The sequence below is a fragment of the Heteronotia binoei genome, chromosome 21, assembly GCF_032191835.1.
Source record: "Heteronotia binoei isolate CCM8104 ecotype False Entrance Well chromosome 21, APGP_CSIRO_Hbin_v1, whole genome shotgun sequence".
In the NCBI taxonomy this organism is placed as follows: domain Eukaryota; kingdom Metazoa; phylum Chordata; class Lepidosauria; order Squamata; family Gekkonidae; genus Heteronotia; species Heteronotia binoei.
The window spans coordinates 80,302,186-80,320,454 of NC_083243.1; the positions used below are offsets into that span (position 1 = coordinate 80,302,186).

General features: G+C 45.0%; 1 protein-coding gene across 3 annotated transcripts in view; it reads left to right on the forward strand.

Moving 5' to 3' along the window:
* The first annotated feature begins 2,117 nt into the window (after nt 1-2,117).
* TYRO3 (TYRO3 protein tyrosine kinase) overlaps nt 2,118-18,269 on the forward strand; it is a 110,167-nt gene continuing 94,015 nt past the window's right edge. Inside the window, exon 1 of one of the 3 annotated variants that reach the window (XM_060262006.1) lies at nt 2,118-2,745. In XM_060262006.1, the coding sequence (XP_060117989.1) occupies nt 2,652-2,745 (94 nt within the window). In that variant the 5' untranslated portion in view covers nt 2,118-2,651. The remainder of the gene's footprint in view (nt 2,746-18,269) is intronic. The other 2 variants (XM_060262007.1, XM_060262008.1) reach the window with 2 other exon arrangements.

The following is an 18,269-nucleotide window of genomic DNA, read 5'->3' on the forward strand; positions in this document are numbered from 1 at the left end:
CCAGGTGGTAGATGTTACATTAACGAGCTCTATCTGCCCGGGTTTGATGTTAGAGTTTTCCTTCTCTTGGCTGGCGAGGTTGGTGAGCCCAGCCTGCCCATCTGGTTATACTGCCGGACATTCGGTCGCACCATGACGTGGCAAACTCTGTGAGAAACGGGGGGGACCAGCGGGAAGGTGTTGCCACGGATGCAGTAATGCAGGAGAGGCCATTGCAGTGACCATCTGCCAGGCATAGCCGGACAGTGACCACGCGGCGTTCACTACACCGGGAAGGAGAGGCTATGTATTGCGCATACACTTTCCCTGGGGGGGCAGGATACCCAAGAGGGAGCCCACCCCTCCCACCCCTATTATTATTATTATTATAAGAACTAGTCATGTCAAACTAACCTTATCTCTTTTTCCGAAAAAGTTACTACCTTCCTGGATCAGAGGAATGCTGTAGAAATAGTTTATCTTAATTTCAGTAAGGTTTTTGATAAAGTTCCACATAATATTCTTATTGACAAATTAGTAAAATGTGGTCTGGATCCTATTGCTGTTAGGTGGATTTGTAACTGGTTGACCAAACCCAAAGAGTGCTTGTTAATGGTTCCTCCTCTTCTTGCTAAGTGGAATGCCTCAGGGATCTGTCTTGAGACCTGTTTTGTTCAACACCTTTATAAATGGTTTGGATGAAGGAATAGAGGGAATGCTTATTAAATTTGCAGATGATACCAAATTGGGTAGCAAATACGGTAGAAGACAGAGTCAGGATACAGGAAAACTGGAATATTGGGCTAAAACAATTAAAATGAATTTTAACAGGGATAAATGTAAAGTTATTCATTTAGATTGGAAAAATCCAATAAATAATTATAGGATGGGGGAGATTTGGCAGTAGTATGTGCAGAAAGGATGTAGGGGTCTTAGTGGACGCTACACTGAATATGAGTCAACAGTATGATGTGGTAGCTACAAAGGCAAATGCGATTTTGGGCTGAATCAACAAAATATAGTGTCCAGATCATGGGAAGTGATGGTATTGCTTTACTCTCTCTGATTAGACAGCACCTAGAGTATGGTGTTCAGTTTGGGGCACCACAATTTAAGAAGGATCTAGACAAGCTGAAACATGTCCAGAGGAGGGCAATGAAGCTGGCAAGGGGTCTGGAGACCAAGTCCTATGAGGAAAGGCTAAAAGGAGCTGGGTATGTTTAGCCTGGAGAGGAGCAGGAGGAGGAGGAGACTGTAGATGTTAGAGAGGTGATATGATAACCATCTTCAAGTAGTTGAAGTGCTTTCATATAGAGGATGGTGCAGAGTTGTTTTCTGTTGCCCCAGAAGGTTGGACTGGAACCAATGGGTTGAAATTAAATCAAAAGAGTTTTTGGCTAAACATTAGGAAGAACTTCCTGACTGTTAGAATGGTTCCTCAGTGAAACAGGCTTCCTTGAGAGGTGGTGGGCTCTCCTTTGGAGGTTTTTAAAACAGATGCTAGATGGCTGACAGCTATGCTGATTCTATGAATTTAGGCAGATCATGAGGAGGGCAGAAAGGGATGCATCAGTACTAAGGGTACTAAGGGTGTATTGTTGTTTTTTGCCATTTTCTTGGCATGGAGCATAGGTAATGTGTGTATGTGTGGGGAAGGCATTTGTGAATTTCCTTCATTGTGTAGGGGGTTGGACTAGTTTACCTTGGAGGAGTCTTCCAGTTCTTTGATTCTATTCTAATTGTGGGGGAGGGGGAGAATCGAAATCTTGAATTATTTTCCTAAGCTTGATTCGTTTGCATGCCTCCACTTGAGTACCAGGCTGCTATCAGCACTCCCACATTTTATTTTGGAAGAAGCAAACTGTCCTCTGTCAGGAAGCTACTATCCGGTTCAACGAAAATAAGAGAGTTCTATGAAAATAAGGGAGTTCATTCCCTTGCAAGCAACGGGGAGTGCTTTTTTTTTTTTAAGTTATCAACCCTCCAGAGTCAACACTTATTGTACAGGCCTGTTATTTTCCACTTCGTTGGGGCGGGGGAAAGTTCAGGAAAGCAGGATAATAAATAGATACAATAAATATTCATGAGACTGCTGATGTCATGAGAAAACGGTATTCGTCCGGGTGGCCTCCCCAAAGCGCCATTTCCTGAAAGAGAAGGAAGAAGGAAGGCCGAAGCGATGAAGAACTGCACAAGGAAGTCGTGGCGCCGACGACAGAAAGAGGGTGCTCTGAGCCCGGGAAAGCCAAAGCGATCCTTGATCGCTGCGTGAACTTTGGCGTGCCGCCGGAGGCCAGCGGGAGGGGAGACCTTCCCAGCTCTCGCTGCCTCGGCGATACTGGATTACAAGCGCTGGGCAGAGAGAGAAGGGACAGCCCAGCGTTTGGTATGGTTCCTGAATCTTCCACATCAGGCTGCTTTCCTTGCAGTTCGCCTGCGTGCTTGTGCAGAGGGCTCTAGCAGCAAGCGTTGCAGTCTCTGGAGGGAGACCCTTGGTTAAGCATAGCTTTGGGTCCCCCTCCCCTTCTTCGTTTTGCCATCCGCCCCTTCTTCTTCCTCCCCCTCCTTCTCCTCTTTTTGGGGCGAGTATTTGTGTGTTTTGTTGTAAAGCGAGGAGAGGCAACCGGGTTGGAGGTGTCGGAGAGGATGGTGAAGATGATGATGTGGAAGAGATGGAGATGAAGCAGAATATGCGGATTCGGGGACTCCTGTTGCTGCTGCCGCCACTATGGGCTTTGCTTCTCCGGGACATCGCGGCTGTAACAGGTAAGGCTGCTCCACTGCCAGAGTCCTAAAGAGCTGAAGCGATGAAAGAAACATGTTCTGCCTTCTCTGACGGGCAAGGAAGGCAGGAGGAAGCTGGCCGATTGAATCCACTCCTTCCCCTTTGTGTTTTTTCTGCTACCCAAGTTTGTCCCCAAGGATGTTCTCAGAATTTGCTGTCCCTGCCTGGCTGTTACTCTGTCCTATTTTTCTGATTTTGATTTGTACCCTGGTCAAAAATATCACGGTGGTTTCCTAAAGGTAACCCCCAAACCCCCGACCAAGGCCAACCCCTGCCTTTTCCAAAGGTTTGCTATTTCTTTGATAACAGAGCTCCTGTTGACCGTGTACTTAAGGAAGGACTCCAAAGGGAAATGTGGGGAGGGATTCTCAGCCATCAAATGTCCAGTAGTCACATTTTTTTCCCTTTCACAGTTTGTGGTGTGGAACAGGCCTAATCTTTTTCCCCCCTGTTTGCTACTCAATGCTGAAACAAGTTGCAAAACTTAATTAGATACATAAACTTCGTTTCATTTTTTTTAAATCCCTGGGTCTTATTTCATGAGTTGCTTTAATGGATTCATTTCATCTTTCACCATGTTACAACAGAGTCAACAGTTGTATCATCTGAATTTGGGCACCACCCTCCCCTGTTTGTCCACAATGATGTAGGAAACCTGTGCTTCTAAACAAAATGAATGTATTCTTGGAAAAGTCACGATTTGACTGCTATTGTGATGTGACAGTCTTCACCTGTAACCTGGACAGATTGTCTTTGAATGTCTCTTATAGTTCCTTCTAAGCACTTCTTTAGATGGCCTCATTACATTTTTAGAGGTCCTAAATGGAGATACATTAGTCACTGGCTGGAAGTGGACTTGTGTGTGTAACAACTGGGGGGAAATGCCAAGATCTATGAGTGGACAAATGTCACCTGTGTGACTTTGGAAAACTACCTTATTTTTCAGCCTGCAGAATACTACTGGTATTTGTGTAAAGAAAACCATTAAATTTTTATTTTATTGGTTGCTTTTAAAAATTTGTTATTTAGCAGTATTGATTTTGGAGCCAGCACTGATGTTTCCTTACTTGAATATTACCCCTTAGCCCTTACATGTGTGAAGGGTCTCCTCTATCACTATGTGACCCCAAACATTCAACAGCAGTGCCAAGACTGCTGCAAAGGGAACTTTTCAAAATGATGATTGAAAATACTTCTGGTACAAAAACTTTTAAAGCACATGGGTTCATGTAACCCCATACATTCAGTGAATAGTTTTGAGATAAAACAATGTTCCCTGCCATGATCATAAATGAATAACAGTCAGCCATTGAGTAGTATGTACACTGAATTTTCAGAACTGTTTGGAAGTAGTGTTTTTTCAAATTCCATTAAGTGTATTAGAAGATAAGGTAGTTTTGTTTTTCTGATTTCACCCATGAATTAAATAGATGAAGTAGATTCAGTTGGGTGGAAGGATTGAAACACAGTTAATTCTTCCCATGTAAGCTCAAAAGGCTCTGAGAATGTTAAGTCTGGATCCTTCTGTCACATGTGCCTGGCCCAAGTGAAGCATTACTAAATGCAATTGAATACTTTGTGAAATACTGTTACAAGATACAGCTTGTCAGGAACCTGGCAGATGATCAGCAGCTCACCTGTATGTGGAATAGATGCTGGTGGCCAGGCCAGGTTATTTGGCATAAACTCAACCCATGATTCAAAGACAAAACCTATTGTCAGCAGTTCTTGGATTATATTATTTAGGAATGGTCCATCCTTGACACTTCACTAGTCCATTTTGCCACTATAACTCTGGAGTGGGAGCTGCTGTTCCTGCATAGTTTCTAGGAAAGCTACAGACCTTGTTGCCTGGTTATGGAATGTTAAGAAGTTTTTGGTGGTGTTAATCACTTTCCTGGGTTAGATGGCAGCATAGTTGTGAGGCTGAAGCTGAAGTTAGTGTTGAGTGAAAACAGTCTATAACAGACACAAATGGATGGGAGTGGGGGGGGGACAGAAGCAAGGGTGAAAGGAGAAATACAGTCATGACTCATTGACACTAGATTGATAATTCCCATTACAATGTCCAAGAGGTACTGCATAGGATTTAAAGCTAATCAGGGTCTGTCTGAAGACAGGAAAAGGTATAAAAGTTAACCTATTTTTCAGATGTTCCATGCTGCATAAGATTTGATCGAAGCATTCCAGCAGCCATGTGAAATCTGCTGGAAATGCTTCTGCAGTGATTGTATGGTTGCTGCCATGCGTGACAGTTGCTTACGTGTGGTTTATTAAATTTCTTGGCGATCCTTAATGCTTCTTACAAGTGTGCAGGACTGTCCATCTGGCCAACTATTAGGTTGTAGGTTTTTTCTGTGATAGACCCTGGATCATCCTGCCATTTGGAATGACTCACTAGACAAGGGGTAGAAGACACCTTCATTTCTGCATTCAGGAAGGTGTGTGGAAGTGGGGGGAAGTTATGAACTTTGGTTCTTATCAATTAGGGGTACCTTTTAAAATGATGTTTTGAATTTACTACACCGGCGGGGGTCAAGTAAAGGGGCGAGGGGTATGTAGAAAGTAATATATGGGATTTTAAAAAAGTAGTTATTAATGATATAAGGAATTGAATATATTGCCATATGTTACTAATAAAAATTGTTTGAAAACATAAGGAAGGTGTGTGGAAGAGTTTTATTTCAGAGGACATTTGGAAGAGTATAAACCATTTGGAGCAGTTTTGGCTCGTGTGTTGTTTTTGTCTGATGTGGTTGGTTTTTATCTTGTTGATGGACTGTTATTTTATTTTTATGTTTCACAATTTGTATTTCATAGAAATATGGAATCACAGAGTTGGAAGGGGCCACCCAGGTCATCTAGTCCAACCCTCTACTCAATGCAGGATTAGTCTAGGGCTTGGTCTCCAGGCTCCTGATCATCCTCTCCATTCTGCCCACATTGTTTTTGAAGTGAGGTTTCCAGAACTGCACACAATACTCCTAGTGCAGCCTGAACCATCCAGTGTACAGTAGGACTATGACATCTTGCCATTTGACTGTTATGCTGCTGTTGATACACCTCAAGGTCATTTTAACCCTTTTTGTTGATGGATTACACTGATTGCTCATATTTAACTAACGGTCCACCCATACCCCAAGATCTTGTTCACACACACTGCCACTCAGAACTATATTCCTGCCTCCAGTATGTTTGTTCCTTACTGTTGTTACCCACATGTAGAAATTGGCACTTATCCTTGTTAAATTGCATCTTGTTCATATCTGCCTACTTTCCAGTGTGTTCAGATCTCATTGAATTCTATATCTTCTGTTGTGTTTACCACTTCTCCCAATTTGGCATCATCTTCAAATTTAATGAGTAGACCTTCCACACCCTCATCCATATCATTGATAAAAATATTGAAAAGTGCCAGGCCCAAAACTGAGCCCTGTGGAACCCCACTGGACACCTCCCTCCATTCACATGAAGTGCCATTGACAACTACTCTTTGAGTGTGGTTCTCTAACCTGTTCCCTATCCACCTAACTATCCTAGAATCCAGCCCACAGTCCTCTAATTTACCCTGTACTCTTACAGTTGAATGTTCCTGAGTGGTGAAATGTTTCTACTTGAGTGTAAAGCTTAGACAAAGCATACTGCGAAACAAGTTCTTAGTATTCTGAGGAGACTTGTTAGCTGCTACTTGGGATCAAGACAGACTTTTTTGTAGAAAAAGCCCACCAGGAACTCATTTGCATATTAGGCCACATCTTCCTTGAGTCTAAGGAGACAATGTGAGATATAATATTATAAATAAATAAAATAAGTACATGGCTTTTATGTTCCATGGTCATGGCATGGATTCATTAACCCTAAATGTGAACTTCAGAGTCAAAGGATCTGGGTTCTGCTCTTTTATGTTTAGAATCTGATAGGAGATATTTTGAGGGATTAGGGTAGTGGTCTTCAGATCATGGGTTATGCCCTTCAGGCGGGCCATGGAGTACCATCTGATGGATCACAAGTCCCTATAGAACCACCGTTTCTACTGATTTTTGTTAGGAACTTCTTATTGAGTCTATGACTAGAGATCAAATGTCCTATGTCTCCTGTCATTCTGTATGTGTGCTGAGACAGTTTCAACAGGATGACAAAGCAAGGTTCCACAGTGATGGACAGCATTACTTTTTGGTACAGATAGGTTCAGAGACATCTCTCACCTGCCCTGAAAAGTTCTCTTTATTTTTTTTCACTTGCCTGTTGTTCTTCCAGTGTTCCAGTGCTTGTGGAGCCCTTTTCCTTACCAGTCAGGTTCTAACTCAGTCTCCTCCTCTTATCATGTGATTAATGTCAGGTGACTTCCTGTCAGCTACAGTACTAGCATACTTAGTGGCTGCCTATTGGTTAAAGGTGGTTCTGAAGTCTGGAAGGATTGATGATTGCTGGATTAGGGCACCATTTACTAGCAGACAGTTCTTCTGTTGCCAGTTTTCCTTTCTTGAGAATGATTTTTTTCTAGTGGCAATCAACATGTGCAGAATAAGTTAAGAAACTGCAGTGATATCTGTTAGATTTGGTTGTTAGTAGGGTGCCAGGTCCCCTTGTCCATCTGGTGGGGGAATTTAAGGGGCGTTCTGGTAATTGGTTTTTTCACCCTCAAAACCATAGAGGTTGCCCAAATACCAGAGTCCCCAAGTGACATCCCCAAAGTGATAATGTCATTTCCAGGTGATGTCCTATTTAGGAGAGGGTTTTTCCCCACCAGCCAGCTGGTCTGTGTGTCACGTTCTCAGCGCGCAGGCAGGAGGGAGTTTAAAGCCGATCCGAAGTCAAAGTTCAAGAAGAATCAGGAGCCGAATCACCACAGCAAAATCGCAAACCAGAAGCAGGTCAGTGTCCAAAACCAAAGGGTCAGGGTGCCAAGGAACTGAAACCGGTCAGGAACTGGAATCAGGAAGGAGTGTGGATGCAAGCCAGGGAATCGACTTGTTGCTTCCACGAGGTTGCCAAGTCCCAGGCGTGAGTTATATGGGCGCATCAATCAGTCTGCCCCCTGGGTGGCCGTAGTTCTCCTAGTAATCAGGGCTAAAAGATCGGAAACATTGGCATGCAGTGTGCCTGTGCTCTGTCAGTGTTTGTCAAAGACAGCTGTGCATTCTTGAGATGGGAGGGGGAGAGCTTGGAGGAGTGCCTGGAATGTAGGGGAAGTGATTGATGGGCCAGCTGTTGGTTCTTCCTGGTCTGTTAACCCTTCCAACTCCCCCTCATCAGGGCTCATGACACTATCCCCCCCCCTGCAGGACCCCCCTCCCCAGATGGGCCAGGCCGGTCAGGGTAGGCCATGTGGAACGGCTGCATGAGGTCAGGGGCATGTAGGTTGTCTGCGGGTTCTCAGGAACAGTCCTCGGGGCCATAGGCTTCCCAGTCCATGAGGTACTAGAGGTCCCCACAGTGGATTTGGGTGTCCAGAAGGCTGTGGACCTCATATTCATCATCGACCAGGATGGGTGGCGGCGGAGCTGGAGGTGGCAGTCAGATGGGATCTGGTGTTGTAGCAGGAACAAGAAGGGACCAGTGGAAGCCTGGGAGGATGCGGAGAGTGGCCGGGAGCTGTAGCTGGAAAGCAACATGGTTAATTTGGTCTGTGATCAGGTAAGACCCCACGAAGCGGGGATCCAGCTTGCGAAACCGGCCAGACCGACGCAGGTAACAGGTAGAGAGCCAGACGTGGTCCCCAGACTTCAGTGGGGGCCCCACCTGTCGCTTTCAGTTGGCGGCTGTCTTGTAGACCTCTTTAGCCTGTTGGATCTGCTCTTGGAGCAAGTCTTGGAGGGCCCAGGGTTCCCATAGGTGGCTGTGAATGGGGTCTGTTGCATGTATGCGTGCACGGCATTGTTATAAGCAAACTCAGCCAGGGGTAGCAAGGCTGCCCAGTCATCCTGCTGGTAGCTGGTGTAGCAATGCAAGTATTGTTCCAGTGTGGCGTTGGTGTGTTTGGTCTGCCCATCCGTTTGGGGATGGTACGCTGAGGACAAATGCACCTGGGTGCCTAAGCTGGAGTGCAGGTTGCCAGAATCGGGAGGTGAACTGGGGACCTCGGTCTGAGATCAAGTGTGCCAGGAGCCCGTGCAGATGAAAGATGTGCTGGAGATAGAGCTGGGCTGTGTCAGGAGCCCTGGGCAGCTTGGGACACAGAACAAAGTAAGCCATCTTTGTGAAGAGGTCCACCATCACCGGGATGCAAGTGTGCCCCTTGGACCTGGGGAGCTTGGTGATAAAGTCCAGCGAGATGGTGTCCCAGTGTCCTGCAGGTGTGGGTAGGGGATGCAAAAGCCCTGGGGGCTTGGCCGGTACATCCTTGGCCCGTCGACAGACCTCACAGGAACCAACATAGTGGCCCACGTCGGCACGGACGCAAGGCCACCAGAACTCCCACGTGAGCAGGTGCAGGGTCTTGCGTTAGCCAAAGTGCCCCGCAGGAGGGGAGTCGTAGATCAGGTGGAACACGTCGGCCCGGAGGGGGCCCGGAGGCACGTATAGGCTCCCATTGTGCAGGAGGAAACCTTGGCGGGTAGAGAGGTCCCCAGCCGGGCCATCTTGCACTTCCAGGAGATGTTGCTGAGCCCAGGGGTCTTGGACCTGGCTGGCCTGGATGTCTGCAGCCAAGGTTGGGCGAGTCATGGTGGCAGCGAAGACCGAGGGTGCAAGGATGAGCCCAGTTGGGGTCTCCTCAGAGGCGCAGCGTACTCCGGTTTTCAGGAGAGGGAGTCCGCTTTCTGGTTCTGGTTCTGCAGGATGTAGGCGATCCAGAAGTCAAACTGTGAAAAGAAGAGGAACCACTGGATCTGACGCTGGGTGAGGTGTCGAGCAGTCTGTAGATGCTCCAGATTCTGGTGGTCAGTCAGGACCTGGATGAGGTGGCAGACCCCTTCAAGGTGATGCCTCCAAACCTCAAAGGTGGTCTTGATGGCCATGAGTTCCCGCTCCCAGATAGTGTAGTTGTGCTCTGTGAGCGTCAGCTGCCGCAAGTAGTACAAGCAGAGATTCTGTGAGCGGTGCCGTGCTTTTTCCTCAGGAGTGAGCTGCGGCCGTGCAGCCCCAAGTTGCATGGGCTCAGGGTCGTCAGTCCCAGGACTGGTGTGCATTGGGGTTGTTGCCATTGCTGGGCGGCAGGGCAGCTGAGAGGGACGGGTGCTGCTTTGCGCTTGGTGGTGGCTTTCCAGGCAGCCATTGATGCGGAGACACAGCATGATGAGGCCTTGCAGCGTGGCCTGTCGGTCTACTTGTGCCAGTTCATCAAGGACTTCATCAGCCAGCCCCTCCATATACTGGTCCATGAGGGCCACCTCATTGCAGGCCAGGTCTTGGGCCAGAAGCTTGAACTCAGTGGAGTACTGGAAAACCGAATCTCTACCCTGCTTCAGAGTCCAGTTCTTCCGGTTGGCGGTGGCTGCTTGCTGGGGGTTAGCAAAAGCTACCACCATATGATCAAGGAAGCCCTGGTAGTCAGTCAGCAGGGGCAATGGGGCTAGAAGCAAGGGGTTAGCTCATTTAGCTGCCTGCCCCTTTAAGAGGCTGACAATGAAGCATATCTTGGACTTGTCGTCGGGGAAGTCTCTGGCACATAATTCGGCATACAGTTTGCACTGTGCCAGGAATGCAGGAAACTCCTCCACCTTCTCAGCGAACTTCTCTGGGGGAAGCATCGGGCATTTGGGTGGGGCGGCGATGGCTTGCTGCTGTTGCAGATGAGCCACCATTTGGGTGAGGTGCTGCACCTGGATGAGCAAGGCTGCTAGCTGCCCAGAGCCTCCACTTGCCTCCTCATCCATCTTGTGGAGTGAGTGTGTGGGTGGAAGCAATCTGTCATGTTCTCAGGGCGCAGGCAGGAAGGAGTCTAAAGCCGGTCCAAAGTCAAAGTTCAAGAAGTCAATCAGGATCCGAGTCACCACAGCAAAATTGCAAACCTGAAGCAGAAGTCAGTGTCCAAAGCCAACAGGTCAGGGTGCCAAGGAATTCAAACTGGTCAGGAACTGGAATCAGGAAGGAGCATGGATGCAAGCCAGGGAATTGACTTGTTGCTTCCATGAGGTTGCCAAGTCCCGGGCATGAGTTATATGGGCGCCTCAATCAGCCTGCCCCCTGGGTGGCCATAGTTCTCCTAGTAATCAGGGCTAAGAGAGCGAAAATATTGGCGTGCAGCGCACCTGTGCTCTGTCAGTGTTTGTCGAAGATGGCCGCACATTCTTGAGATGGGAGGGAGAGAGCTTGGAGGAGACTGATTGTCCACAGCCAGCGCGGGTTCCTGGAATGTGAGGAGAGTGATTGATGGGCCATCGGTTGGTTTTTCCTGGTCTGTTAACCCTTCCAGCTCCCCCTCATCAGGGCTCATGACGCTATGGCAGAGAGGAGCCCCCAAAACTGGAGGGTCCCCTGTTGGGACCTGGAGGCTGACAACTCTAGTTATTATACCTAGTTAGCAATTAGTTAACAAGGTAATAGAATGATTGGCCAGGGAGCACTGACTTATTAATGGTAGAGGCCCATAAGACGCAGGCCTGGTCAGTTGGAGCAATCAGCAAGGAGTGTCCATTGTAGTGCTACATTTTGCTGAATGTTTTTTTTTTTTGCAACCAAAATGTCTATAGTTCCTCTGTAACCAGCAGGACAACTTTACAGCTGGGTAGCTGTAGTCACGATGGCAAGAAAAATCTACTTCTGCCCACATAGATCTCTGTGGTGTAGTGGTTAAAAAGCGGTGGACTCTGATCTGGAGAACCTGGGTTTGATTCCCCACTCTTCCACATGCAGCCAGTTTGGTGACCTTGGATCAGTCACAGTTCTTTCAAAGCTCTCTCAGCCTCATCTACCTCAGCTGTTGTGAGGAGAGGAACGTAAGCCATTCCAAGACTCCTTCAGGTACTGAACGGTGGGGTATAAAACCAACTCTTCTTCTTTTTCTCATAGATGGAACAGTTTAGCTTATTATTTTGTTCTAGCAGGTTTTGGGCTGGTAAGCAAAATCATTCTATCGGCAAGGAATACTTTAAAGTATTATCAATCTCTATTTCCAAATGTGACCAAATCTGTGGATACTTAAATCCCCAGACTTGAGCCCTGAACAAAGAAGATAGGTCTTTCTACAGACCTGAAAAATGCCCCAGGTTTGCAGGAAAAATATGAAATTTAAAAAAACAAACACACCAGCTGAGAGAGTTAAACCCAACAGCAGTACCTCTAGCTATAAGATATGAATGCTCTCAGTAGCTTTTGCTAACTAACCACAACAATATTGCCAGCCTTTTAGCCTTTGTTTCTGATAGTAAAGGGCAGGGGGAGGGGGCAGCAGAACCCTTTCCAGAGCTGTTTTGGCTTTAAGGGAGGACTCACCAGAGCAAGGCTTGGCAGTAGCCACCAGGTGATTTGATTCCACCTGGCTTCAATGAGTCACTCAGGCCTGGCTGCTTTTAGCAGCAGCCACCACCCCACAAAAAACAGTATGGTGGTGGCCTGGGTAGAGTTTCAGATCAGGATCTGGGAGAACCAAGTTCCCATCACTGCTCTGCTGTGGAAGCTCACTAGATGACTTTGGGCCACTTATCCTAAATTGCCTCACAGGATTGTTGTGAGGATAAAATTGAGGATATGAGTATGATGTAATCTGTTTGGGGTCCCAATTGCGGAGAAATGCAGGGTATAAATTTTATTTATTTATTTTTATTTATTCTATGACTTATATCCCGCCCTTCCCATAAAATGGCTCAGGGCGGCTCACAACAAACGATAAAACAATAAACAAAGTGCAAAATTATTACAATTAAAAAGTCAAAGCATTTAAAAACCTTAAAATCTTAACATTAAAACTATACCGTATATTTCACTAAAGTCTGATAAGCTACCTTAATCTAGTCAGGCGTAGGCTAGCCGGAAGAGGCTTGTCTTACAGGCCCTGTGGAACTGAGTAAGATCCCGCAGGGCCCTCACCTCTTCCGGCAGCTGGTTCCACCATGTGGGGGCCATTGTAGAAAAGGCCCTGTCTCTGGTTGTCTTGAGACGGACTTCTTTGGGCCCGGGGATGGTGAGAAGGTTTTGCGTCCCAGACCTCAGTACTCTCTGGGGAACGTGTGGGGAGAGACGGTCCTTCAGGTGTGAAGTAAATACATAATAAATATAGCTGAAGATGGGGGTTATGTAAAAGGTAAGTAGGTTGGTGGTGAGCAGAAGAGAGGGAAGCAGGGGAAAATAAGGATATGGGGAGGAGGAAAAGACAAAATAGCATGCAGAAGTGGATATAGTAGAAAAATGAGTTTTCCCACTGTCTGGCATCTTGCAACTGGGCCTCAGTTTTCCCAAGCAGAGGTTTCTATGAGGAGGAAAGGAGGGAAAGTTGAAGATGGGGCAGATAAAGGTAGTTTGACTAGTGAGTGCAAAGGACATAAGAAAAGGTAAGAGACTATGGGAGCTCTCGGAGGAGGGAAAAAGGAAATAGGGGAGAGGGGGAAATGAGATGCCCTCCACAAGTTCTTGCAGTTCCCTGCTTGTTGTTAGATAATTCAAGAAATACATAATTCACATCGATCCCACAAAGTGGAAGCAGTTTCCCTCTGTCTAGCAGAGTATTATAGCTGAGTCTGAGACACACTACTTCTTTGAATGCAAATGTTTCAGAATCCTGTATAGCAGCTTTTGAATTCCATAGTCAGTGCAATTTGAAAAGGCATTTGTGACAAGGTTTTAATTATTGCTATGAGTAAGAGTATAATTAATAAGGTAATCATGGTTGTAAATTCGGAGACTCATATATATATGTGTGTGTGTGTATAGCATAGCATATATATTATTAGCCTCTCATCTTTCTAAGCCTATCTGTGTGTTAAGTGTGTGTGTTTCATTTTACCAACAACCAAAGATGACTGTATGCAGCTACCCTAATTCTTACTCTCTTGAAATCCCATCCTTTGTGTACTTGGCCCAGTGCTCTTCTTCTGTACTTTGACTTCTTCCAATCTCAGTGAAACTGGGGTGATAAACCTTAACTTGTCTCCAAAGATAGCAGTATTTGTTCATGATTAACTCTTTCAGCCAGTTAGATTATGGGAAGTTTTGCAGGTACAGGATGTTATGCGTGTTTCAAAGGTTGGCAGGCATTTTATGCATGGACCTTGCATATCTGTGGAGTGGCTATATATTGGGTTTTATTATGTTCCAGAGAACTCTTCTGCTTCAGCATGTGCATGATGAGAAGAAGGGGGGGAATGTTTTCCTGGAATCATGCACACACAAACACATAATTTATGCCACTGTTGAATTAAATAACTTCTTTCTCAATGAACTCTTTAGTCCATCAGCCGTAAAATATTTTTGTCTAAATGTAAATTATCATTTTGCCTCTCTCTTAGTAAGTGCATTAAGTTAACAGAAGCAACAAAGTAAAAATGACAGAATGGATTGTGGGAACTAGTGGATGAATGGGCTGCTAATATAATTACAGTTAAAAAAAACCCCCACAGTACACTATTCTGCTGCAGAGGCGTGAGGGGCACTCAGCGAAGGTCTGCACTGATCCTGGCAAGGTGCTTGTTCCTCCTCCTTATTCTCATCTTAAAATAATTTCTTATTTATTCCCCAATATCATGTGCCAATTTAGTGAGGCTGGACATGCCCCCAGCATCTTGGGCAACACTGCTGCAATCCATCAATTAATATGCCATTTTCCAATGAGGAACCACAGCTGACCCATGCATAGAAGACACCAGTCAGCATATGGCAATGGCTTAATGAATCCTGTGATGGAGGCCAATCTACCACACATGGATACTTTCTTACATGCTGAATATTGCACTTTCAATCCAGTTTCAGTGCACTTTTCACGATCCCTTGCACTTGGATTTTGCCATCTCACACAGTAGAATTCAGTTGCAAAGTGGATTGTCAGTGTATCATTTTGTGTGTCTGAAAGCACCATAGATGCACTTGCTCTTCAGACATTGTATACAAGCAGAGGAACAATAACACCTTCCACTGCATATGTTACCATTGAGTAAGCAAGGGCTCAAGTTCTGCTGTGGAAACAGTACTTCCATGCTGACAAAGCAGCTTATATCATTCTCAGCTCCTCTGTTATATCCTCACAACAGTCCTGTGAAGTAGGTTGGGTGAAGTATGTGTGACTGGTTCAAGGTCATCCAGTGAACTTCCATGGTGGAGTGGGGATTCGAATCTTGATCTTCCGGATCCTAATCAGACACTGCTCTAATCTGATACTACTCTGGCCACAGTGTTGCACATCACTTATTTTTGTTGTTGTTGTTCAGTCGCGCAGTGTTGTTCAGTCGCGCAGTCGAGTCCAACTCTTTATGACCCCAGGGACCACATAACACCAGGCCCTTCTATCTTCCACTGTTCTCCTAAATTCACTCAAATTCATGTTCATTGCATCAGTAATACTGTCTGTTAGTCATCTCATCTTTTACCATCCTCTCTTTCTTTTACATTCAATCCTTCCCAGCATCAGGGTCTTCTCCAGTGAGTTCTCCCTTCTAATTTGGTGGCCAAAGTATTTGAGCTTCAATTTCAGTATCTGACCTTCCAGGGAACAGTCAGGGTTGACTTCCTTTAGGACTGACTGATTTAATCTCCTTGTACCAAGACTTTTTTTCTGCCAGAGCCCACAGGAGCAGAGATCTGCCTGGGCTGGCCAGGGCTCCGCTGGCCCGACCCACCATGCAGCAGCCACATGCTCCCAGGCCTGGTGGTATGGCCTAATATGCAAATGAACTTCTGTTGGGCGTTTTCTACAAAAAAAGCACTGTTTTATTACATTTTTATCTCACCTATCATGTTGTAGCTAGGAGTTTTCAACGTGTTGCTGACAAGTACATCAATCAAATCAGGTACTTCTTAGGACTAGTCGCTTACTTCTGGTGGAGAGGTTCAGTAGATCCATGCATAAGGAAGACATAGTTTTCTGTTTTTGGTTTAAAGTCCAGCGTGTGAAAAAGCTGCTGCTGCTATTTCATTTCTTCTTCTTCTCTCCCCACCTTGGAAAAAGCCTGAGCACATGTGGCAGATATGCAGAGACGCTTTTGGTTCATATGTCAACAGTTCTTAGTTTTAAAAATTTACTTTTTATGGCATGTATATAAGAGAAATTGTGCTTATGAGACAAAAATTTCTAGTGAACAAGTTTTGCTTCCCCCCACAAAACATCAATGTATGCAAAGGGGGGGGGGGGCTCCAAACAGGTGGAAGAGAATGTGCTGAGTATTATCACTTGAAAGTAAAAGTTTATCCTTGTGTGTTAGCTTCAACCAGAGTTATTTTGGTTGACTATTTGGTATATAGCTGCTGGGTTTAATTAACAAAACTGTGGGTATTTAATACAGTAGAAAAAGAAAAAATACAGATAGTGGAGATTTTTATAGTTGAAGAACTTCCACTTTCTGAGAAAATAGAGAATCTTCTTTCAAGTTCATGTTGGAAAATAAGCAGCTTTTAATATGCATGAACTGGTTGTCACACGAGTAATGTGGAACAATATATGGAAGGCTAAATTACATATATAGTACTTTATCTAAGGCTAAATTACAGTATGTGAGGGGTGGCCAACGGTAGCTCTCCAGATGTTTTTTGTCTACAACTCCCATCAGCCCCAGCCAGTGGCCATGCTGGCTGGGGTTGATGGGAGTTGTAGGCAAAAACATCTGGAGAGCTACCGTTGGCCACCCCTGACATTCTGTAATTTAGCCTAAAAGTACTATATATGTAATTTAGCCTTCCATATATTGTTCCACATTACTCGTGTGACAACCAGTTCGTGCATATTAAAAGCTGCTGATTTGTTATAGTCCTGCAGTATGTTATAGTCCAGGAAAGTGTTAATGCCTGAGGTTGGATCCAATCAACTTGTTCATTGAATTTCATGCAGTTCCACTCCCTTCTGCTGCCCCTATGCAACCTCTGTATATTCAGGTCCCCTTATAATAATAATAATAATAAACTTTTATTTATATCCCGCCCTCCCCGCCAAGGCAGGCTCAGGGCGGCTCACAAGACATGGAATATACCATGATTATGATAAATACATTATACAATAAAATACATTTAAAATAAATTAATTAAAACCACTACAGTTAAAGGTGCTACAGTACAACGCAGTATATATGTATATATCAGATGGCTAGGTGTCACTTCAGGATTCCATCTTATAGGCCATTTGAAAAAGGACGGTTTTACAGGCCCTGCAGAACTGATTATAGCCTGCAGGGCTCGCACCTCCTCTGGTAGTTGATTCCACCAATGGGGAGCCATTATTGAGAAGGCCTGCTCCCGCGTTGTTTTCCGTTTGGCCTCCCTTGGTCCAGGGATTTTTAGGAGATTTTGGGAACTAGATCTCAATGCTCTTTGGGGGATATATCTTCAGTAGAGTCTTTTTTGGTGGTCCAATGAGGCCCTTTTTCATCACTAGAAAAGCTGACAGGAAGAATATCTCATATTGGTCACTGCCCAAATCAGCTAATTAGAATGGACTATGAGAATGAATGGACATCCTACTTACAAGCAGGTCCCTGAAAACGTTGCATGTAATTTTTCTACATAAATACTCCTCAGTTTTGTACCACACTATTCTATTAGTGTGCATAAGGCAAATTTCACTAAACCAATACAAAATTATCAGAATCTTAAAATGGCAACACGAAAAAATATGAGAAAATTGACAATTGGCACCTCCTTCTGCTACTTACAATGAATGTTGTCTAGTGGTTTCTACATAAATAGTCCTCTGTTTTGTACCACACTATTCTATTAGTGTGCATAAGGCAAATTTCACTAAACCAATACAAAATTATCAGACTCTTAAAGTGGCAACACTAAAAAATCTGAGAAAATTGACAATTGGCACCTCCTTCTGCTACTTACAGTGAATGCTGACTAGTGGTTACAGCAGGCTTTTGTGCCAGACTATCTTCTACTTTGCATGCTTATTTTCAGTGGTGTTTATATCCTTCCTTCCTGCATATGTTCATTTTTCTCTGAAGAGATTGTGTAGCTTGTGTCAGTATTTGTGCATGCTAACATATGCCATACATTCTCTTTTTATTGAAGCAGTTGCTCTCCACCCACCCACCTACGCACATTCTAGGCTCTGAGACATATTCTGAACACTTTTACTCCATAGGAAATGTGATAAATAGCACCACCTGCAAATGAATTAGTGACACCCATCCAAATGGGGGATGAGATCAGGATTTGGCACTTTGTCTTAGGTTTGGGGGTTGCCAGGCTACTGGCTGAAATAATCCCTCACCACACAATGGAGAGGGGGGGAGATGGAGAGAAAGTATGTTCTGTAAATGGTTAGTTTTCTTCCATGGCAAAGCTCTAGATCAGCCTTTACTACCACACTGTTGTTAAACTGCTTGGAAGCTTTAGCTGTAAAGGGAGCGTGAACACTGAACAATCCCTTTATGAATGACTATATGAATGATCCCCTGTATGAATGCCAGTTCTTTTCATAGGA